The sequence below is a fragment of the Nerophis ophidion genome, linkage group LG18, assembly GCF_033978795.1.
Source record: "Nerophis ophidion isolate RoL-2023_Sa linkage group LG18, RoL_Noph_v1.0, whole genome shotgun sequence".
Classification (NCBI taxonomy): Eukaryota; Metazoa; Chordata; class Actinopteri; order Syngnathiformes; family Syngnathidae; genus Nerophis; species Nerophis ophidion.
Genome location: NC_084628.1, coordinates 22,659,481 through 22,684,559, shown reverse-complemented (window position 1 = coordinate 22,684,559; position 25,079 = coordinate 22,659,481). Strand labels below are relative to the sequence as shown.

The 25,079-nt window shown below is 39.5% G+C and overlaps 1 protein-coding gene across 2 annotated transcripts in view; it reads left to right on the top strand.

Annotated features, from left to right (window-relative positions):
* The window catches only part of LOC133536940 (tumor necrosis factor alpha-induced protein 2-like), a 69,736-nt gene that overhangs the window by 10,839 nt on the left and 33,818 nt on the right, over window positions 1-25,079 (top strand). For both annotated transcript variants that reach the window (XM_061877681.1, XM_061877680.1), the window contains exons 2-3: window positions 18,622-19,104; window positions 21,445-21,671. In XM_061877681.1, coding sequence (XP_061733665.1) covers window positions 18,659-19,104; window positions 21,445-21,671 — 673 coding nt within the window. In that variant the 5' untranslated portion in view covers window positions 18,622-18,658. The remainder of the gene's footprint in view (window positions 1-18,621; window positions 19,105-21,444; window positions 21,672-25,079) is intronic.

The window sequence follows — 25,079 nt, the reverse complement described above, 5'->3', positions numbered from 1 at the left end:
GTAACAAAGGGTGACCAATCTGTTCAAAATATATGTCATTATTTTGAAGAAATAATGAAAATCCAATCCAGACGCCCAAAATATGAACACACAAACACATTTTAAAAGGAAGAATCGTAGTTTTACATGCGGAAAACTATTTGAAATAAATAGAAATGTCAAATGAAATAAAGCTTTTTTTCCCTTCACTGGGAACTTTTGTTGGCATGCAGAGTTTTGCTCTTGAATCCAATAGTATTTCTCACCTGCTTTATTAAAGTGCTGGAATTCACAACTAAACATGGGAATCTTTGGGAACCTCCCGATTACAATATGAGTCAGTTTGGGGCTACGATCGTTTATAGATCGATTATTTATACATCTAAGATCATTATATTATCATTATTAGAGATGTCCGATAATGACTTTTTGGACAATATCCGATATTCTGCTATTGTCCAACTCTTAATTACTGATTCCGATATCAATCGATACCGATATATACAGTCGAGGAATTAACACATTATTGTGCCTAATTTTGTTGTGATGCCCCGCTAGATGCATTAAACAATGTAACAAGGTTTTCCAAAGTAAATCAACTCAAGTTATGGAAAAAAAATGCCAACATGGCACTGCCATATTTATTATTGAAGTCACAAAGTGTATTATTTTTTTTAACATGCCTCAAAACAGCAGCTTGGAATTTGGGACATGCTTTTCCTGAGAGAGCATGAGGAGGTTGAGGTGGGTGGGGTTATGGGGGTTGGAGGGGGGTAGGGGGTTGCAGGGGATGTATATTGTAGCGCCCAGAAAGAGTTAGTGCTGCAGGGGATTCTAAGTATTTGTTCTGTTGTGTTTATGCTGTGTTACGGTGCGGCTGTTCTCCCGAAATGTCTTTGTTATTTTTGTTTGGTGTGGGTTCACAGTGTGGCGCATATTTGTATCAGTGTTAAAGTTGTTTATACGGCCACCCTCACTGTGACCTGTATGGCTGTTGACCGAGTATGCCTTGCATTCACTTGTCTGTGTGAAAAACCGTAGGTATCATGTGATTGGGCCGGTACTTAAAGGCAGTGCCTTTAAGGTTTATTGGCGCTCTGTACTTCTCCCTACGTCCGTGTACCACTCCGTACGGCGGCGTTTTAAAAAGTCACAAATTTTACTTTTTGAAACCGATACCGAGAATTTCCGATATTAAATTTTAAAGCATTTATCAGCCGATAATATCGGCATCCCAATATTTTCGGCATCCCGATATTATCGGACATATCTAATCATTATGTTGAATATTGTTAAGCAGCAGCGGAAACCGCTGCTGCTCACTGCTCCCCTCACCTACCAGGGGGTGAACAAGGGGATGGGTCAAATGCAGAGGTTAATTTCACCACACCTATTATTATTAAATTATTGGTAATTTAACATTTAACTGTTATATATAATTTACAATTATTGTTTACAATTATTGTTATATATTCGCAAGGTTGTGCATAAATGTATCATTAATATGTCTACAAGCTGTCTTTGTATGCAGTGTTGCGTCATTTCAAGCATAGACATACAGTATATATGGAAGACTAGCGATGTGTTGCCTGCTAAGCTAGAAAATACACAAAAGTGCCGAATTGGCGAGTAGACATCCTGGATTTAATGTGTGTGCCTCCTAAAAACAGCAGAATGTCCGCACACTTTGGCCCCAGTCGCCATAAACTCACGGCTCAAAGACGTGTGCCGTCTATCTGGTTCATATCTACTGTATGGCTGACAGATATTATTGTCTCTGCTGATTTATTATTTCTCCTTCCTATTGGTTGCTATCTTTAAAAGCGTGAGTCTCCTGTTGAAATATACAACGCATGTATTATTTTCTTGTTTCGCTCCTTCGTGTGCGTACATGCTAACCCGGCCAATAACGGTAAAAGAATGCTAGCTAATGGTTCTCCGTTGGTTGGCAATAAGCGAACTTTAACTAACATTTAAAGAACATTAAAATTAATGCCACATTTTAGAACTGTCTGTATGACTTTATTTGACATACAATAATCGATATTTGGACATTTGTCCATCGATTCATTAATTAGCCAGGTTCCAATTGTGATGCGTCAAACAATTTATTATTTTCCCCACCTTTACTCGCAACTTTCTATGGCCCCAAGGCGGATTATTTTGCAGTCAATACAAAAAGCACATAGATTGAGTCACCAATGCGATTCTTGGTTTGGACATTCCATTCCAGACAAATGGACTAGTTTGTTACGAGAAATGTTTCAGCGTACGATTAAGTTTGTCCAAAACCGAATTAATATGAACTGTGGGGCATACACAAACAAAAGATAAATCTGTTATATATTACAGTATATTATTATTATTATATTATAATATCTAAATGTCACCATTGTTCCTGTTGTTTTTGTCTGTCCCCGTTTCATGAATATGAAAAAAAATCCGGTTGCAAACGGTTCGGGGGCCATTCTTTGCACCTATCATGACATTTCAAATCGCCTGCCACATCATTTATGTGGTTTGCCACATTATTTATGTGACCCTTCAATTTATTTTACGAGCAGGTCACTTCATTAATGAAGTCCGCCAGTTTTTTTTAAAAGCTGGTCACTTCTTTAAAGTGGCCCGCCACATTATTCTACGAGCAGGTCACTTCATCAATGTGATCTGCCACATAATTTTACGAGCAGGCCACATCATCAATATGGTCGGACACATTTTTATATGTGGCCCGCCACATTATTTTACGAGAAGGTCACTTTATTAACATAATTGTACGAGCAGGCCACTTCATTACTGTAGTCGGCCCCATTATTTTACGAGCAGGCCACTTCATTACTGTAGTCGGCCCCATTATTTTACGAGCAGGCCACTTAATTTATGTGGCCCGCCACATTATTTTACGAGCAGGCAACTTCATCAATATGGGATGACACATTTTTATATGTAGCCCACCACATTATTTTACAAGAAGGTCACTTTATTAACATAATTGTACGAGCGGGCCACTTCTTTAATGTATTTGGCCCTTTTTTTACGAGCAGGCTACTTCATTTATGATGCCAACCACATAAATTTACGAGCAGGCCATTTCATTAATATGGGATGACACATTTCCACATTATTTTACGAGCATGTCACTTTGTTAATGTGGCCTGCCACATAATTGTACGAGCAGGCCACTTCATTAATGTGATCTGCCACATAATTTTACGAGCAGGCCACATCATTAACATGGTCTGACACATTTTTATATGTGGCCCGCCACGTTATTTTACGAGAAGGTCACTTTATTAACATAATTGTACGAGCCGGCTACATCATTAATGTAGTCGGCCCCATTATTTTACGAGCAGGCCACTTCATTAATATGGGATGACACATTTTTATATGTGGCCCGACACATTATTTTACGAGAAGGTCACTTTATTAACATAATTGTACGAGCAGGCCACATCATTATTTTACGAGCCACTTAATTTATTTGGCCCGCCACAGTATTTTACGAGGAGGCCACGTCATTGATATGGGATGACACATTTTCATATGTGGCCCGCAACATTATTTTACGAGCATGTAACTTTATAAATGTGGCCCGCCACATAATTGTACGAGCAGGCCAATTCATTAATGTGGTCCGCCACATTATTTTATGAGCAGGCCACAATATTTATGTGGCCGGCCACAGTATTTTATGTGGCTCCCCACATTATTTTACAAACAGGCCACATCATTTATGTGGTCCGCCACATTGTTGTATGTAACCAAACCACATCATTGTATGTGGCTTGCCTTGTCATTTAAAGTAGCCTGCCACATTATTTATGTGCCGCAACATTATGTCATGTGGCCTGCGAAAGCCTGGAAATAATGAAGTTCTCTCTGGCTAAATGTGTTTGTTCCTTCAATTTGAACAGAAATTACATATGTTTACATATTTACACCTTATTTCAATTTAATGGAATTCTTTTTTAGACTCGCTATCAAAAATAGATATTTGCTTGTCACCTTGACTTGAGATAATAAAGCAAGTCATCCATCAAAAAGAGATTCTGATTCGAATAGTGTCACAAAGCTAATATACAGTGGGTCTGCCAAGTATTCAAAGCGCTTCACTTTTCCAACATTTTATGTCACAGCCTACTTCCAAAAAGGAATAAGACAATTTTTGTCCTCAAAATTCTACACACAATATCCCATAATGACAATGTGAAAAATATATAAAAAAACATTTTTAGCAATGTTATTAAAAGTAAAATAACACATGTGCATAAGTGTTCACATTCTTTGCTCAATACTTTTGTCATGCACCTGTGGCAGCAATTACAGCCTCAAGTCTTTTTGAACACGATGCCACAATCTTGGCACACCTATCTTTGGGTGGTTTGGCCCATTCCTCTTTGCAGCACTTCTTAAGCTCCATCAGGTTGGATGGGTTGGTTGTTGGTTTTCATCCAAGATGTCTCTGTACATTGCTGCATTTATCTTTCCCCCTATCCTGACTGGTCTCCCAGCTGAAAACCATCCCCACAGCATGATGCTTCCACCACCATTCTTTTCTGTAGGGACGGTATTGGCCTGGTTTCCTCCAAACCTGATGCCTGGCATTCACGCCAAAGACTTCAATCTTGTCTTGTTAGACCAGAGAATTTAGTTCCTCATGGTCCGAGAGTCTTTCTGGTGCATTTTGGTTGGTGGATTGCTTCAGAGATGGTGGTCCTTCTGGAAGGTTCTCTTCTGTCGACAGAGGAATGCTGTAACTCTTACAGAGTGACCATCAGGTTCTTGGTCAGCTCCCTGACTAGACTAAAAAGAATGCAGCAATGTGCAGAGACATCCTGGATGAAAACCAACACTTGGTTGCTACAAAGAGGAATGGGACAAACTGCCCAAAGAAAGCTATGCCGAGCTTGTGGCATATATTCAAAAAGACTTGGGTCTGTGAATACTTTTCTCCATGTGATTTTTTTAGTCTGAATAAATTATCAAAATGTTTTTAAGATAACTTTTCACATTGTCATTATGGGGTATTGTGTGTAGAATTTTGAGGACAAAAATGACTTTGGAATAAAGCTGTAACATTGATGGATGGATGGATACCAAAATGTGGGAAAAGTGAAGCGCTGCGAATACTTTCCAGCTGCGCTGTACGTTTGTATTCATACAAGCGGCCCTCAATGAAATTGAGTTTGACACCCCTGTCCTATGACAAATAAGTCAGGCTTTACAAAATCAATATTGTTCACTTTTTAATTAAATGTTCATTTAACGTCATGTTTATGATTGTGTACTGCATGAGTCTCCAGAGCAGGGATTCCCAAACATTTTGACCCGGGAGCCGCATTGGTTAAAATAATTTGCGGCCAGGAGACTCTGAGAGTAACAAGCAACAAGGGGTAGAAAATAGATTAGAAAAGACAGATTTAAAAAAAGAAAAACATTTTTTTTTTAAATTTGGGTCTTCCCGTGGGCCAGATCTCGAACGCTGGCGGGCCGGATCTGGCCCGCGGGCCGTAGTCTGGGGACCAAGTCTCTAAAGTGTGGCCCGGGAGACATTTCTATCCTGTAGTTGGAAAAAAAGACAGCAAATAGGCATAATGTAAAGACAAAAATGGCCTTTTTACAAAATCTGACAAAAATAGGTAAAAATATATCACAGAATGGTTTAACTGTGAAAAAGGTCGATGACAATTGTTTCTAATACTTTGAGAAGGTGAACACAAAAAAGGATTGTTTGCATTGGATGTGATGAGAGGGTGTACCTAATGAAGCGTCCGGTAAGATGGTGCATTCAGGCGTCTTGAGGCGGGTGTTAAAAAAAACCCAGCGTGACTGCAGTTAATGTGGTCAATGATTGCCTGTGTTGGACAATGGATGTTGTTTGCATGCAGGATGACTCAGTCAAACATTCATCATGGGAATTTTCTCGAAGGGAAAACAAACGGAGAAACTCGCGTCAGTCTCTTGAGAGACGTCGCATTCACGCCGAGCTTGTGTCGGCCGCCGCTGATGCATGAAAGAGAAAGCAGTTCAAAGGTCACATCCGCATTTTTTTTTTTTTTTTTTGACTGTCCCCTTCCTGCTTGAAAAGTGTATGAATGCACCAGAAAGAACTCAAAAGCTTCAATGGATGAAAAAGAGGAACGCATCCCTCCCACCCTCCCTTCCTTCTCCCCTGGGTTTTTCTTTTTTTTTGCTGACTTTGACATTTTTCACTTCCACATGAAAATGACAGAACCTTCGCTTGAACTGCTGAACTTTGACCTCGCTTGCTGCTTTGTTGACCTGAGTGCCGCATGCTGTAAAGTGACAGGGACGCCATGTTGAACCTCACCTGTGGTTGCCATGGATACAAGCAGGCTGACTGTCGGTCTGATGCCAAATGAGTGGCGCCTTTTTGCAGGACGAAGTTACTACATGATGAACGTTCCGATAATGAGGATCTGTTTCAGTGTCAAATCGCAGCCGCCGTATGCGCGTTAGCAAGTCTCCAGGCGACGTATTAGTCCTGATTCGCTACCGTTCCGGTCAGGTGACTTTCAGGAGGACGCAGAGAGGCAGATGTTTTGGCTCGGGTTTGACGACAAAGGATGAATCGGGTTGGAATGTCGGCCTGGAGGCTAGCTGGTGTGGCCGGTGCGTGTATTATGGGATGTTCAAGTGGGCAGGAAGTTTCCAGATTGGCTCTCCTCAGCAACAATGTGAAACAGCTGGACTTGTTTGGTACTGCCGTGGAAGTGGATTTATTGGGTCCAGTTCTAGGTTCTGAGTCGACCATCCATCTTCTCTTAATGCTAAGCTAGGCTAACCCTGTCTTGGCTACGCCCACTCGGCCGTTCCTGGTGAGTCCAGCTCGATGTACATATACACATACATACATATGTGTATATGTATGTATGTATGTATGTGTATATGTATATATGTATGTGTGTATACAGTTGTGCTCATAAGTTTACATACCCTGGGGGAATTTATGATTTCTTGGCCACTCTTCAGAGAATATGAATGATAACACAAAAATCTTTCTTCCACTCATGCTTAATGGTTGTGTGAAACTATTTTTTGGCAAACAACTGTTTTCTCTTTTTAAATCTAAATGACAGAAGATTCAGTTAGACCAGCAAAGATTTCACCCACAACTGCCAGGAAAATTGTTCCAGGTGCAAATAAAAATCCACAAATAACTTCAGCTGAAATACAGGACTCTCTGAAAAATTGTGGTGTGGCTGTTTCAAGATGCACAATAAGGAGGCACTTGAAGAAAAATGGACTGCATGGTCGAGTCGCCAGAAGAAAGCAATTTCTGCTCAAATGTCACAATGTATCCCACTTACATTACACCAAACAGCACAGAGACAAGCCTCAAAACTTCTGGAACACAGTAATTTGGAGTGATGGCTTTCTTCTGGCGATTCGACTATGCAGCCCATTTTTCTTCAAGTGAATATGAATGATAACCAAAAGTGTTATCATTCATATTCTCTGAAGAATGGCCAATAAATCATATATTCTCCCAGGGTATGTAAACTTATGAGCCTAACTGTATATGAATATATGTGTATATATATATATATATATATATATATATATATATATATATATATATAAGTATGTGTGTGTGTGTGTGTGTATATGTATGTGTATATATATATATATATATATATATATATATATATATATATATATATATATATATATATGTATATGTGTATATACACTCGCAATCAAAAGTTTACATACACTTGTAAAGAACATAATGTCATGGCTGTTTTGAGTTACCAATGATATCTACAGCCCTTTTTTTGTGATAGTGATTGGAGCACATACTTGTTGGTCACAAAAAACATGAAGTTCGGTTCTTTTCTAAATTTATTATCGGTCTACTGAAAATGTGACCAAATCTCCTGGGTCAAAAGTATACATACAGCAATGTTAATATTTGGTTACATGTCCCTTGGCAAGTTTCACTGCAATAAGGTGCTTTTGGTAGGCATCCACAAGCTTCTGGTTGAATTTTTGACCACTCCACTTGACAGAATTGGTGCAGATCAGCTAGATTTGTTGGTTTTCTGACATGGACTTGTTTCTTCAGCATTGTCCACACATTTAAGTTAGGACTTTGGAAAGGCCATTCTAAAACCTTAATTTTAGCCTGATTTAGCCATTCCTTTACCACTTTTGAGTTTTTTGGGGTCATTGTCCTGTTGGAACACCCAACTGCACCCAAGACCCAACCTCCGGGCTGATGATTTTAGGTTGTCCTGAAGAATTTGGAGGTAATACTCCTTTTTCATTGTCCCATTTACTCTCTGTAAAGCACCAGTTCCATTGGCAGCAAAAAAGGCCTAGAGCATAATACTTCCACCACCATGCTTGACGGTAGATATTGTGTTCCTGGGGTTAAAGACCTCACCTTCTTTTTTCCTCCAAACGTATTACTGGGTATTGTGGCCAAAAAGCTAAATTCTTGTTTCATCTGACGTCACGTGGACAAAGATAAGACCTTCTGGAAGAGAGTAAAAACAGAATACAATGACTTGCAAATCTTTTTCAACTTACAGTATCAATCCATCCATTTACTACCGCTTATTCCCTTCGGGGTTGCGGGGGGTGCTGGAGCCTGTCTCAGCTGCAATTGGGTGGAAGGCAGAGTACACCCTGGACAAGTCGCCATCTCATCGCAGGGCAACTTACACTATATTCATTTGAATAGACTGCAAAAACAAGATACTTTACGTTCGAAATGGAAAACTTTATTTTTTGCTAATATTAGCTCATTTGGAATTTGATGCCTGCAACATGTTTCATAAAAGCTGGCACAAGTGTCAAAAAAGACTGCGATAGTTGAGGAATGCTCATCAAACACTTACTTGATCAGATTTGAGCAGTTCGAACATTAAATATCTTGTCTTTGCAGTCTATTCAATTGAGTATAAGTTGAAAAAGGATTTGCAAATAATTGTATTCTGTTTTTATTTACGAATTACACAACGTGCCAACTTCACTGGTTTTGGGTTTTGTACATGTACAGTTGCATGACGGGAAACTTCTCTGCAGAGCATCTTGCTTCTGGCCCCCTCGGAGAAGTCTCCATGCTGAGATCAACAAAGATCTTTCTCAGCTGTCAGGATGCGCCACTCGCTGGGCAAAATGCACAAAAGACATGAAGACAAAGGCTGAAATAGATCGGAACTTTCTCACAGATGAGGCAAACGACCATATGAGAAAGTTCTCTCACGGCACGCAAAATATGACTGTGGAGGTTGCCCTCCAGGGGGTTCTTTGGACCACCAAGCACCGACATGATAGCCCGGTTCAGGTTCTATTCAGTTTTATTTTTCAATAATGTCTGTGGGTTGCTTTTCAGCAATTGTCTTTTGTGGGTGTGACAGGCATGCTCTTGCTCTCCCACCAGCTCCCACAACATCTCTCCTCACGGTTACTGCTTATACAGAGCGACAGGTGATTAGATAACAATGCCCACCTGGGCCATTTACGCACCTGTTGCTGACTTAAAAGCCGGTCCTAGCACACCACGCTTCGCTGCAGGCCTGCAGGCCATGCCCCCTTCCACAATGACCTTTGACCGAAAAATTGCCGTATTAGTTTTGAGCTGTGACTCAGGGGTTGGGCTATAGGGGCCAGTAGAGTTTGCCTAGATAAGCGGTCGACCATGCATGTTTCCATACAGTCGTCACTCGTTTATCACAGCGAATTGGTACCAGATATAACCGTGGTGCACCTTCAATATTATTGTAGTTTGAGCGTAAAAACCTGTTTTACGACCAGTTAGTGCCCAACATCGCACTATTAAACCCAGAGTCACCGCCCCATACACCACAGGTGTCAAACATCATATCATGTGGCCCCAAATGCCTGGAGAAAATATGCGTCAATAAAATACTTTTTTGGGACAAAATTTTGACGGAAAAAAAAATACATATTTTTTCAACTTAAATATTATCTGATCATGCAAAATATTATATTATTAAAACCTGTATTGTAAAGGCCTCTTTTATTTACTTACAACTAAACTTAAGCAGGTCCTGCCCATGTACCCTCAAGCAAACTGGGCCAGCTTGAACCCCCAAGTTGCATTAGCATTTGTGTTAGCTCGAGGCTAGCTACGATTGGCTTCTACAAAGTCAGTCAAACGTCTGAACAAAAAAACAATTCCGATTATCCATCAAGCAGAGATTGTTATTAAAGCCTTCCTAAAGTATTAAAGTAGCATTAGAGTGGAAAAAGAGGCAATTGGCTTATTTGTGTTTCAGTGTATGTATTAAAACAGTGGTTCTTAAGGGCCGGGGCCCATTGTGGAGCTGGGAGCGCCCCATAGAGGCCCAACAAAAATATTTCTTTCTGAACTGTGGTCCGTATGGTGCAGTGGTAGTCAGTTGTATTACACTTTTCCACCACTTGTGGCAGTAATGACTGTCTCAAACAGAAGAAGTCTGGTGCCAAAATCTGTCAATTTTTCCTTTTACTTCAGAGTGTACAGTAGAGATTAGCTGATACACATACAATTCTCATCAATATGTAATAAGAATTCTGATAATAGGCCTCTATTATTATTATTATTACACTATTATTAGTGCATATCCTGGGAGATAAGTCTCCCCCTGTCTTTAAGAACTACTGATGCCTCTGTTTCCAACGTTAATCAAGGGTTCTTGACTACACCACAGTTAAATAAATAAATGATAAATGGGTTGTACTTGTAAAGCGCTTTTTTACCTTCAAGGTACTCAAAGCGCTTTGACACTACTTCCACATTTACCCATTCACACACACCTTCACACACTGATGGAGGGAGCTGCCATGCAAGGCGCTAACCAGCACCCATCAGGAGCAAGGGTGAAGTGTCTTGCTCAGGACACAACGGACATGACGAGGTTGGTACTAGGTGGGGAGTGAACCAGGGACGCTCGAGTTGCGCACAGCCACTCCACCACCGCGCCACGCCGTCCCTGTTATCGGCAATGAGATGCCAAAGTGAAACGTGTCCATAATTATTTTATTTTGCTGCCATAAGTACATTTATTATATGTTTACCTTTCTTCTATCACCTCATCCTTGTTTTAAAATGCTTGTGCTGCGTGTGAAGGCTTGAAGGTGAGCTTTGGTGACGTTATGACGTCTGCCTCGAGTGGAATGAACCATTTCATATTTTTCATAGGGGTGTTGTAGGCAGTCTCGGATGTTCTTCATTCTTCAACCTTATTATTAAACTTTCATGGCTATATATATGTTATAATATTTTGGGAAGTTTGCCCATCATTTACAATCCCTATGTAAGACAAGTTCTTATATATATATATTTTTTTTCATGCATTCTAACTCGTAAAATAAATGCCAACCAGTTAGCCAGCTAGCTAGCCGACTATAAAGCTCTCTAAAAACATCCAAAAATTTCCATCAACATTACATATATGTAGAGTAATAATATATATGTAATATATACTTGTAATATTTACGTAATTTGGTCATTTTAAGTGTAGGACATCACATTAGTTTCACAGATGCTTAACTGCGAACTCTTCAACAATAACAACAAGCACACTTACTAAACATGGCAGACTTCATGAGAGACAACAAAGACTACTTTGGGACTAATGATGATCTACAACCTTGTATTTTTGAGCCTGAATATAAGGAGGATGAGCCACAAGTTTTAGAAGCTGATAAACAGATCCAGCAAGTAACGGTTTTGCTTAGTATAAAAAAGAAACACAAACTATGAACATAAAACAATCATTTGCTGTACAATGTCCGCTCCCTGCTGATTGATGTTTATATCTTCCAGTTTAGATGAAGAATTAATCATAATCTTCATGCAGGTGGCCGCAAAATAGCGTCTTTTACGTCTTTCTCGCCATGTCCAAGTCTAAGTTGAACGTAGAAGTTGACCAACTTCTCGGTTTTCGTCCACAACCTTCTACTACCCAGGTGAGAGGCATGATTTATAATCTAGAATTAACTTTGACCAAGTCAGAGGCTATGCAGCAGCTACCATGTCAATATAGCAGCGAGTTAGCATAATAACAATATTGTTAATATTTGGTTAATATTCAGGTCACGACATGTAAATGGAGTATTGTTGGTGGTCTCTGGATGTTTTTTAGAGGGATTTATGAACGCAATGAAATACTCCCAGTAGCTGCATTGTTAGCCACTTCGTACTTGTTGTATTCTACAAATTAGAATACATTAAAACAAGAAACGTGTTTTTTGTCTTACAAAATGACAACATGCTGGGTAATTTCTCAAATTTAGCAATGGGCTTCCATGTGGTAAGTTGTTCCGCCAAAAGTGGATCAAGTTGACACTCCCAGCCACGATCATTCGCTGTGATGTTAGCATTCCGTGTTAGCATTGACATTTGACACGCTCAAGCCAGAGCTGTGTTATCGATGTCGAAAAAGAAGTGCATCGAAAGAGATAATCTCCGCTATGGCCAAAGAGCTGCTGATGGTTTATAGCCGTCTTGCTAGTCCGACTCCAATGCTATACTGCGCTGTTGTCTTTCTACCTGGTCATGGCAAAGTCTCCCCAATGTGGAGATGTGTTATTGACGAGGCAAGGGTTGAAGATGAAGTCCATCAAAAAGTTGTTATGCCTAAAGTTGGTCAACTTGAATGTCGTGGTGAAGGTAGTGGCAAGATTAGCCGCCGTTTTGTTAGCATTGTTCACTTTTAACTCGGAAACTGACATCCCGCCAGGTGACTATCTTTATCAATCTCCTGTAATTAGGGATGAGTACTTATCATATTTGAACCAGTATGGTATCAATTCCCTGTACCTGGAAATCTATACCAGTACTCAACGGTACCAATTTTAAGTACTTTTGTGTGTCGATGAATATGAATTGTTTTTTATAATAAAAACATTTTTTTTATTGGAGCATTTTAAAATGAGGGTACTATAATATATTTTCTTCATCATTACATTTCTGAGTCAATTGCTTTGAAAATCGCAACATTATCTAGAAGCAGTATAGCTGAGTTAGCTCTCAGTTCTACTGGAGTCATGGGCAAATGTTAGAATTAGGGATGCAATGATATGAAAGTGTCATATCACGGTGGTTGTGACCAAAATTAGCACCGTTAATATAATCGCAATATTGGTGAATGTGCTCATGGTAGCAGGGGGCAGTGTCCTCATGTTGGAAGGTTCTTTCCATAAGAGGGGCGTGGGGCAGAAGTCAGAAGTGAGCTGAGAAGGAAACGGTGATAAAGTTTAAACAGGAAGTGCTTATGACTGCTTATGACTTATGGCTAGTTGGCCTTCTTGTGTAGTTTTTCCTTCGACATCAGCGCCTTATCAACACACACACACAAGGAGGAGGAGGTGGTCAAGGCTGAGTTTTGGGCTGTGGTCTGATTGGCTATCTTCTTGTCTTGTGGGTTTCCTGTTTGCTGACATTCAAAGGTGGCGACTTCTTGGCCTTCAGTGTCAGTCAGGTTGTTCCGAATGAATGGATGAATGCATGAATGGATGGATGATTGACAGCTGCCTCAAAGGTGATGCGTCACATGTCTTGTGTACTTTGTGCTTCAGCGGGTGAAGCAGCGTCTCAATGGCGCCCCCTTCGCCCCCGGGTTCTTCCCACTATTTGGACCGGGCCGGGCCCCGCGGAGGCGCAGCGGTGTCGGGTTCTGTCCGTCACACTATCGATGTCCTTTCCGCTTCATTGTTTGTGTCCAGAAGCTTCCGTGATGCCCTGCGACCCTCTTGAAGAAAACAGCGTGGGGTTTCCTGACCTGCCGCCGGGGCTGCTGGGTATTTATGGAACCAACGCCGCAGAGCGGCTTCCCACTCTGTCCTGCCCGCTCAGTGTGTGTGTGTGTGTGTGTGTGTGTCTATTTCTGGCAGCAGCAGTGTGTCCTGAGCTGGTGAGACTGGAAACTGACCACATCAACAACATCCGTGTACACACACACACACACACTGAATTCCATAACCCACACATAGGAAACTTGAAATAAAAGCGCTATTTTTGATGTTAAATTGTCGTCCATGTCTCAGTAATGATGTAAGACGTTGCACATTTGGCATGGAAGCTATAGCTACATGCTAAAATGCTATTTTTTTATTTATTTTTTTTAATTTTTTTTTTATCTTTCGAGGGACGGGTTGTCCCTCGAAAGACTAAATTGTTCGTATTCAGAAACAAAAGTACGCGTTCCGTATTGAGCTGCCAGAGGACGCACTTTGTTCCGTATTTTTATTACCGGGTGTACAGTAAGTGGCCAAGAAAGCCGATTTATTTTGTACTTATGTTCCCGGGTTGGTGAAGTGGACTAAAAGAGACGGTTGTTATTTTGTACTCAAAGGCATCGTAATGTAATGTAAATATAAAAACAAAATGTTTATATTTTCATTAAATATAAAAATGCCTGCCTCGTATAAAGATAAATGGTGACATTAAACGCCAGATTTCTCACAGTTTTAAGTTAAGCAGAACTCCTGTTAAAACAAGATGGATATTTTGATTCTGTTAAATTAAGCAAGATTATTAAACAATTCGTTCCCCATGTATTGGTATTAATCCAAAACCTACACATCAATAGTGTTAGGGTTATATAACCCTAACCCTATCGCGGTTAGGGTTATACAACCCTAACCTTATATACCACGGGATATACCATGATATAACCCGTGGTATATCAAATATACTCGATATATTGCGGGTTTGTTTCTGTGCGATGTAGAAAATAACTTTTCCGTGACTATTCGAGTATACGTTCTCACGCAGTTGCTTTTAGCTGCGGGCATTACACTACAGGCTCTTTCCACTCCTTCTTGTGTCTCCTTCTCACAGTGACTCAAAACAATGGCACCTTGTTGCATACGTCACATACTGCCGCGCATGCAACCAACAGAGGAGTAGCTGCATGGGTAACGTTAGTTGTGGCAAGTGGTGCAAGCGGAACGGTGCGAGTGGTAATATGAGAGAAAGAAAGAAGGTGCTAATCTGGTAACAAATGGAGGAAGAATAATTAATTCCCAAGAAAAACAGCACAGGGTCCATCGTCTGGCGGTGGTTTGGCTTCAAGCGGGAAGATGTTGAACAGCCAACCCTATTATGTCAAGTATGCGGCAAAAGTGTTGCTACAAAACGTATCAACTCTACTATTGTGTAGCATCATTTGAAAATCCACCTGCTAGAGAATGAAGAGTGCCTGAAACTCTGCATGTCAACATCTCCGGCTGGTGCCACACTCACAAAATGCCGAAGCAATCAGCACTGACCCAATTGAGCCTGGCGTCTTCCATTTCCAGATCAACACCGTACAAAAAAATAAAAAATCAAAAACAGAAAGAGATAACATCCGCAGTAACCTACCACATAGCAAAGGACATACACTATTTGATTTCTCATTATGCAGCTCATTTTTATTTTACAGTTACTGAAATATCTTGTGTGTCATCATGCACAAAAGTGCACTTTTATTTGTTTTAAATTATTTTAGGGGCATTCTGTACAAAACGTGCACTTTAATTTAGTGTTGTTTTGATATGTCATCTTAGTGACAACATGCATAAAAGTGCACTCAGCTTGTTTTAAAATGTCTCTGACAATCTTGCACTTTCTCTTTTGAAATTACATGAATGTTTGTGCCACTGCTTGATAACTGTTTAATAAATACCGTTTTGGTAAATTGACTTAGTTGTGATTTCCCTCTCTGCATGGAAGTTCAAATGCTCATATACAGTGTTTCCCATAGGTCAGTCATCTATTTGTGGTGGTGTGGTAGGGGGGTGGGGTGGGGAGGGAGGGTGGTTGGGACGGTGTTGGGTTTGGCGGCGGCGGCGGCAATGACCAAGAACAACACGGAGTTTTAATATAATTACAACACTTTATGTATATATTTATATACATATTTATATAATATTTATATAATATGTAACTACAAGCTCCATTCACAGACAGAGTCCCATTGCTTTTATGAGTGGTCGAGCGAGTCAAATGCCGGAAAAAAATATATAGATGTTTTTTATTTATTTATTTAAATCTGTTATTGTTTTTATTTGTGGTGGCCATAATTCTTTCGTGGCGGGCCGCCACAAATAAATGAATGTGTGGGAAACCCTGATATATCAATGAAGTATGAATAAGAATGTTTTAATGTAGACACATAGAATCATCATACTGCTGTAATTATATGTATCAAGTGTTCATTCAGGGCTAAGGCAAAATATCGAGATATATATCGTGTATCGTGACATGGGCTAAACATATCGAGATATTAATAAAAGGCCATATCGACCAGGCCTACACCACAGTGTCACAAAAATATTCAGATACTACAAAACATGTCTTAATGGGATATTTTAATATTTTTGTGAGTCTTTATGTGTCATATAATTAAAGGTTTTTGTTGATCAGTATAAAATATATTGAGAAATAAATAAAGAAATGATCATTAATATGAATAACTCGTGGTGAAAGTTGTCTTGTCGTCCCCGGGAGACAAGAGTGACTTGTTGAAATGTTCAATGTTTACTGATCCCAGCGCAGCCTTGTTAATGTTTAAAGACTTTATGAGGAACATCAGTAGCTTTATCACTGGGAGTGTCACATAGCTGCTAACTTGGTTGCTATGGCTACCAAATCATATTTGATGCCATGTGCAGGGCCAGCTGGGGGGTGCATTAATTTATTATCGTCCCTACCGCTGTAGCCAATCAGAGAGCAGGGTTTCTTGTCCATTTGAGGGTCTGCTGTGAAAGTAAACATTAAGTTTTTTCATTTCATGCTGATGTTCAGTTTGTTCCGATGGGCGTGAGCAGCGTTTTACAAGCCACTGTTTCAATTATTGACTCTGACGTTTATCCATACAACATTTGTATCTCTTTGATATTTTTAAAATATGTCCAACCACACCTGAGAGACTGTAACAGTGTTAGCACTAACTGCTAGCAAGCTAACACACCAGCTGATAGGGATCGGTACTGATCACATTTGAACCGATACGGTACCAATTACCGGTACTTGGGACTCAATTTTTCGGCACTTTTGTGTGTAATAATAAATGTTAATTGTTTGATGATAACATTTTATTTTGTAAAATGTTATCTGTGCTGTCCAGTTGTTACACCTTGTTTCTTAAACATTTGAGTCTCAGTGCAGTTGCACTTCCAAGCCTGAGATGGTATAGGCCAACTAACAAATGTTGTCTAACTAGGAAGTAGCTTTTTCCAGGGAGTTGATTGTGTTATGTTGCGCTCTGCAAAGTTTTTATAGTGTAAGTGTTGTGCTTACTACAAACCAGCTGTTTGATTGTAGCATTAATCTTGTTGTAGTTTCTTTTATCAAATTTGGACATGTCCAAATCGCCATGTAAAATCGTTAATGCTAATAGTAGCCTGTCTAGGGCAAATCCAATGTAAATTAAAAATTAAGCTAGCGCATTTTGGAAGAACGGAGTACCGACAGAGTTCGGTCAATGCCTATAAAGTTTGTCCCTACTGGCTAGTGGGTTAGCTACAATTGTTTGATGATAACTGTTTAATTTCTAGTGTAACAATTTAAAATGAGCTGATTATGACAATTGCGCTCTCCAGTTGCAACACCCTGTTTCTTACACATTTGAGTCTCAATGCAGTTGCACTTCCGAGCCTTAAAAGGCAGCACTGTATAGGCTAACTAATGTATGTTGTCTAACTAGGAAGTATCTTTTTCCAGGGAGTTGAATGTGTTATGTTGCGCCCTACAAAGTGTTCATAGTGTAGGTATTGTGCTTACTACACACCAGCTGTTTCATTGTAGCATTCATCTTAGTTGTAGTTTCCTTTATCAAATTTGGAGATGTCAAAATCTCCATGTAAAATCGCTAATGCTAATAGTAAGGTTTGGTTAGTGTTATTATTATTAGATAGTTTTGACACGCCTATTTAGCCTTTTTAGGAGGTTAAATTCCAATGAAGTTATTCGACTGTCTTTTACCTAGTTTTACCTTCTATATTCCTTTTTTTACTTTTTATTTACCTTATTTTACCTACAGTTTAACTTATGTTATCTTTTATTTAATTTACATTTACCTTATTTTATCTTTTTTAGCTGTCTTTTACCTTGTTTTCTTCTTTTACCCTCTATATTCATTTGATTGAACTTGTTTTACATTCTACTTACCTTCTTTGACCGTATATTACCTTGTTTTATCTTATTTTACCTTCCTAATTACTTATTTTACCTCTTATTTGATGTATTTTACCTTTTATTTACCATCTATTGAACTTATTTTACCTTTTATTTCCTTCTTTTACTTTTTATTACATTTATTTCACTTTTTATTTACCTGCTATTGAACTTATTTTTCCTTCTATATTCTTTTTTTAACCCTATAATTACCTTCTATTTACATTATTTTACCTTTTATTTGCTACTTTGAGCTTTTATTATTATTTTTTAAATTGTTTACCTGTTATTTACCTTCTATATTACTTAATTTATTTTCTATATTATTTCTTTTACCTTATATTTACTATCTATCTAGCTGTCTAGCGTAACATGTCTGAGCTTAGCGTAGCCGAGCATGCACATTTATTCATTAGGATTTGTCGCCAGAAAATGAATTAATGACAAACAACTTTTGATAAGTTGAAGTTGATTGGTGTTCCTCTACTTTCTTCTAGGTTCTTCCCCCCCTCTTTCCCCTCCCCTCGTGCCACCATGCCCATCCTCAAGAACCTGCCGGTGCGACTGAAGGGCGGCGGTCCGACCCTCGACAACGCTTTGTTCATCCGCAGGATGAGCCTCAACATCAACCCCCACCACCACACCCCCTTCGACGACGACGGCGGTGGCCATGGCAACCACTGGTCGCCGGGCGGCTCCTTCCTGGACGGCAACGTTCCGGGGGACCGCAACCCCTTTGAGGACGAGGAAGATGAGAACGAGGCCAACGAGGGCAAGAAGGGCAAAGGGGGCTCAGGGAAGGGCTCCTTCAAGATCAAATCCCCCCTGAAGAGTTTGGGAAAGCTGGGGAAGACCCTGAGGATGTCGGCGCGCAGCAAAGACAGCGCCGCATCCTCGCCACAGGGGTCGCTGCAGGGGACGCCGTCGCCTGCGGAAAAGAAGAAGAGAGGCAGGCGGAGCTCGGAGGGAAGTCTGCTCAGGTAAACGCCAACGTGATTCTCCACTGTCAAAGGTCATGGTCCAAGGTTGTTGGACGCGTCAATTCAAACGGGCGCCGTCTGTCTTTTTAGGGAGGTTAAATTGTGTCTTTTTTTATTGACACTGTATTTATGTAACTGAATTTTTTGCGTTTCAATTTTGTGAACTGAATTTTTGTACATCAAATAATGCTGAAAATTTTATTTAATACAAATTTGTGAGCAAAGTTAGTGTTTAAAAATTCATGTTTTTCTAATAGTGTTTTCAAATTCAGTGTGTGGAAATTCACTGTAAAAAATCATTGTGTACAAATTCACTGCAGAAAATGTATATGTAAGAAATGTCAATGCATATAAAATCAGTTCAGAAAAATTCAGTGAAAATATTGGTTGTTTCATTAAGTTTTTTACACTGCCTTTTTTTCTGCAGTAAATTTTTTCACACTGAATTTCTCTTCACTGATTTTTTTCATACTGACTTTTTTTTACACTGATTTTTCTACACTAATTTATTTTAACTGATTTGTTTTACACTGAATTATTGTGCTCTGAATTTTTTTTACACAGAACCTTTACATACTGAATTTTAAGACACTGTATTTTAACAAACTAAATTTTTACACACATATTTTGCTCACACATTTTTATTAGGTGATATTGTCAGCATAATGTAATGATGTAAAAAAAAAAATACATTGCAAAATTTAGTGCAGAAATATTCGTTTCTTTTTTTACACAGATTTTTTTATAAGCTGATTTTTTTTTATACGGAATTTGTCTGCACTGAATATTTTGTATACGAAATATTTTTTACACTGAATTTTTCTGCACCAATCTTTTCACATTAAAAAATGTTACACTGAAATTATCTGCACCACATTTGTTTTAGACTGGATTTTTCTGCCTTAAATTTTTTTACACTGAATTTCCATCCATCCATCCATTTCCTACCGCTTATTCCTTTTGGGGTCGCAAGGGGCGCTGATGCCTATCTCAGCTACAATCGGGCGAAAGGCGGCATACACCCTGGACAAGTCGCCATCTCATCGCAGAGCCTACACTGAATTTTTCTGCACCAAATGTGTTTGTCTGAATGTGTCTGCTTAAAAAAAATTACACCGCATTTTTTTACACTGAATTTATTTTGCACCAAAATTTTGTAACTGACTTTTTCCGCACCAAATTTTTTTCTGAAAAATTTTTTTTTACACTGAATTTTAACACACTGAATTTCAAAACACTGTATTTTGACAAACTACTTTTTTAAACACACATTTTGCTCACAACTTTTTATTTGGTGATATTGTCAACATAATTTGATTAAAAAAAAAAAACATTCCTTCCACAAAATTCAGTGCAGACATATTTGTTGCTTCACTAAATTTTTCTGCACTGATTTGTTTTATACACTTAACTTTTTCCCATTGAATTTGTCTGCACCAAATTTGTTTTACACTAGATTTTTCTGCTTAAATTTTTTTTACACTTTTTTCTCCGCACCATTTTTGTTTTACACTGAATTTTTCTGCTTTCAATTTTTTACACAAAATTTATATGCACCAAATTTGTTTTACACTGAATGTTTCTGCTTTCAATTTTTTTACACTTAATTTTTCTGCACCAAATTTTTTTACACTGAATTTTTCTGCTATGAATTTTCTTTTACACTGAATTCTTACACTCTGAATTTTAAAACTCTGCATTCTGACGAACACATTTTTTAAACACAACTTTTTATTATGTGATATTGTCAGCATAATGTGTAAACATTTTTAAAACTTTTTACATCAGAAAATTTGATGTAAGAAAATTCCTTTGCCAAAATTCAGTGCAGAAATATTTGTTGCTTCACTGAATTTTTCCACACGGAATTTGTCTGTCTGAAAATTTTTTACACTGAATATTTTTTACTCTGAATATTTTTTTACACTGAATTTTTTTGCACATAATTTTGGCGACTTGTCCAGGGTGTACGAGGCCTTCCACCCGAATACAGCTGTGATAGGCTTCAGCACCCCCCGCGACCTCGAAAGGGACAAGCGATAGAAAATGGATGGATGGATGGAATAATTTTTACACTAAGTTTATTTACACTGAATTTTTCCGCACCAATTTTTTTACCCTGATTATTTTTTTTTACACAACGTATTTTAAAAAGATGTGTTCTATCACGCAAATGTTGTTCACAATTTTTTATTCAGTGAAATTGTCAACATCATTTTATGTAATATTACAAAATTCGCAAAATTTAAACACGAAAACATTTTGTTGGAGAAATTCGGTGTCCAAAAAAGCTCTCATAATAAAGACAAATTAACCTCCATATGTTTTCGCTTCTTGCAGGTTTGCGGGCAAATACCGCGACACCCTCAGCTTCCGCACCAACGGCGAGCTCAACTGTTCGGAGAGCGAGTGCGACTCCACCAGCCGTCGTGTGTCCTTCATGAAGATGGTGGGCTTGGGGAAGACGAAGAGGGAGTCTGGGGCCGACCACTCGTCGCAGGGCCCCGAGGAGCAGCCGGTGCACAAGGAGCCGGAAGAGGAGGTCAAGCCCAGGGAGCCACTGTCAGGTAGGAGACACCTTTTCACTAACTGCTGCCTTCCGCTTTTCCCTCTGGGGGTGGGGGGAGCAAATATTAAATTGGGCTCCCGTTCATCTGAGCAGATGTAAGTATTGAAAAGGTCATCAGGAGAATACGCGACACATGTATCATCTTTTCTTTGTTGTTGTTTTTTCTCTTCATTACGGACCAGGGTTCTGTGTGATAAACCGCACTTTATACGATAGAACCTTTAATACTATCATTACATCGTGATCATTGGGGTGCACAAAAATTGTTTTTCATGCCGATTCTAAAGCTAAAAAACACCCTTTATAGCCTCAATGCGTATTTTAGGGAAAATATTTGGAATAACGATTTTTTTACTTGTCATAACCTTCATTACCTTCTTTTTACCTCTGTTGACCATCTTTTACCTTGTTTTAGCCTTCTATCACCTTATTTTACTTTCTATTTCACTTTTATTTACCTTCTATTTACCTTATTTGATCTTTTTATTTGTCTTCAAGTGAAGTTATTCGACCGCCTTTTACCTAGTTTTACTTTCTATATTCCTTTTTATACTTTTTATTTACCTTTTGTTACCTTCTATTTAACTTATTGCATCTTCTTTTGCTTTCTTTTACCTTGTTTTATCTTTTTTTGCCTTCTTTTACGTTGTTTTATCTTCTTTTACCCTCTATATTCGTTTTATTTAACTTGTTTTACCTTCTACAGTATTTACCTTTTTTGACTGTATAGTACCTTGTTTTATCTTCTTTTACCTTCCTAACTCCTTCTTTTACTTTCTATTTAACTTGTTTAAAATTGTATTGACCATTTTCTACCTTTTTATTTAGCTTCTATATTTCTTTTTACTTTTTATTTTATGTATTTACCTTTTATTTACCTTCTATTGAACTTATTTTACCTTATTGTACTTTTTATTCAATTTATTTCATTTTTTATTTACCTTCTATTTAACTTATTTTACGTTTTGTATTCTTTCTTTCATCTTATATTTACATTATGTTACCTTTTATTTACCACTTTGAGCTCTTATACATCTTTTTTACCTTTTTTACTCGTCATTTACCTTCTATTTAACTTATTTTATTTTATTTATTCTTTGTTTTACCTTATATTTACCTTATTTTACCTTTTTATTTACTGTGTCGTACTGGTGGCGCCACGTGATGATTTGCCAAATTTCACCCCACACAAGAGAACATCTCCAACCCCATTTAATTGTTGTGCTGGATATTTAGGGACCTTAAACAACTAGTCCTATCAAGAATCCTGATGTCTGGGTAGGACACAAGCTACAAAGCTGCATCTGTGGCTTGAAATCAGAGAAGGGTCTCAAGATCCATCAGGGCAGGAAAAAGTGCCTTAAGAGAGCTTAGCGAGGGGCCTTGCATTGACCACTACTTCCTTAGAAGTAGGGCAAATCAGTGGAGTGAAGCCCAGATAGTCACCACAGTCCACAGGGTATCACAACCCCAGACGAAGCTCAATCAAGCACAAATGCACCAACGGACTTGAGTCCAGAGCCCACTCAGCCATTTCTGGCCTAAATCCTGCCAGAAAAAGGAGTGGGAATTCACCGACACAGACCTTGTCCATATTTTAGAAGGTCTGAAAGGGTGCGTGGAGAGAAAGCTGGACAAGATTGGAGAGATCAATTACAGCTATGGAGTGGAGAGATTCGAGGTAAAAATTAAGAACCTTAGGACACAGACGGAACTTTCAGCCCCTCTCAAGTCCAGGAGACAACAAGAGACTGAAAGACTTGTGAAAGAAAGAAGGGGCCTGAGAAAGCAGTGGAAAAAGGCCACAGAAGTGGAAAGGAAAGGAAAGGACTTGAAGCACTACATCAAGCGGCGTCTTGCAACACTGCGAATAGCAGAATGCCTGAGAAAGCAACATAAGAAGAAAGAGCGAACGAGAACTGCCTTTTACAGAGATCCCTACAAGTTTGTCAAAGACATTTTAGTCAACGAGAAAACTGGGATCCTCAAGGTACCCTTAAGGGAACTAGAGGAGCCCCTGCGGAAGACAAACTCAGACAGCCAGAGGCATGTGCCAGCCAGCATTCCAGATGGCATGCCACCAATCCAACCACCTGAGCACCAGTTCGAAACGACGCCCCCCACATAGAGAGAAGTTGAGAGCACTTTAAAGTGGGCAAGAACAGCCTCTGCACCTGGACCCAACACCATTCCATATAGGCTCTTTAAGAACACTCCAGGCGTCTTGAATTACCTCTGGAAGCTAATGAAAGTGGCGTGGGAAAAAGGAATTATACCAAAGGCATGGCGAAGGGCAGGAGGGATCCTGATTTCCAAAAAGAAAAATTCCTCAACCATCGACCAGTTCCGCCAGATCAGTCTTCTTAATGTGGAAGGAAAAATATTATTCAGTGTTGTGGCCCTGAGGCTCTCAGTATTCTTGCTGAAGAACAACTTTGTCAACACCTCAGTGCTGAAGGCAGGGATAGGCGGTTTCTCAGGATGCCTGGAACACACAAATGTCATCTGGCACCAGATACAGACGTCCAAGAAGGAGAAGAAAGACCTTCATGTGGTTTTCTTAGATCTTGCAAATTTTTTTGGGTCAGTGCCTAATGAGATTCTATGGACAGTGTTCAACTTCTTCCAAGTCCCTGAGGGGCATCACAAGGATGGTCAAAGCCTACTTCCAGGACCTTCAGTTCTGCATCACAGCACAGGCCAGTACAATTGCCTGGCAGCACCTCGAGATAGGCATAATGGTGAGCTGCACAATCTCTCAACTAGCATTTACCATGGCAATGGAGCTCATTATTCGAGCATCCCGTTGGGTTGTTGGAGGGGAGCGGTTGAAGAGCGGGCTGCGTCTTCCTCCAATAAGGATGTACATAAACGACATGACGGGAATAACAACAACAAACGCATGCACCAAACACCTGCAGCACAAACTCCAGGGATACATTAATGGGCACGAATGGAAGTTAAACAAAGCAAATCCCGCAGTATCTCCAGCATCAAGGGCCAGCTCACCAATGAGAGGTTCAACATAAACAATGAGCGAATACCAACAATTCTGGAAAAGCCTATCAAAAGCCTTGGCCGCTGGTATAGCGCAGAACTCAAAGACTGGAAGCAGGTGGACCAACTCAGGCAGGATACAATCAGCGGCCTCAAGTAGATCAATAACACCGCTCTACCTGGGAAGCTGAAGCTGTAGTGCTTTCAGTTTGGGCTGCTGCCCCGTCTCATGTGGCCAATTTCCATCTATGAGGTCGCTCTATCCCATGCCAATCGACTGGAGAGACTGGTGAATGCACAAGTGAGGAAATGGCTTGGACAGCCGAGATGTCTTAGTAGCATAGGCCTGTATGGCAAAGGAACCCTCTCCCTACCGATCTCAAGCGTGGTGGAGGAGTACAAATGTGCC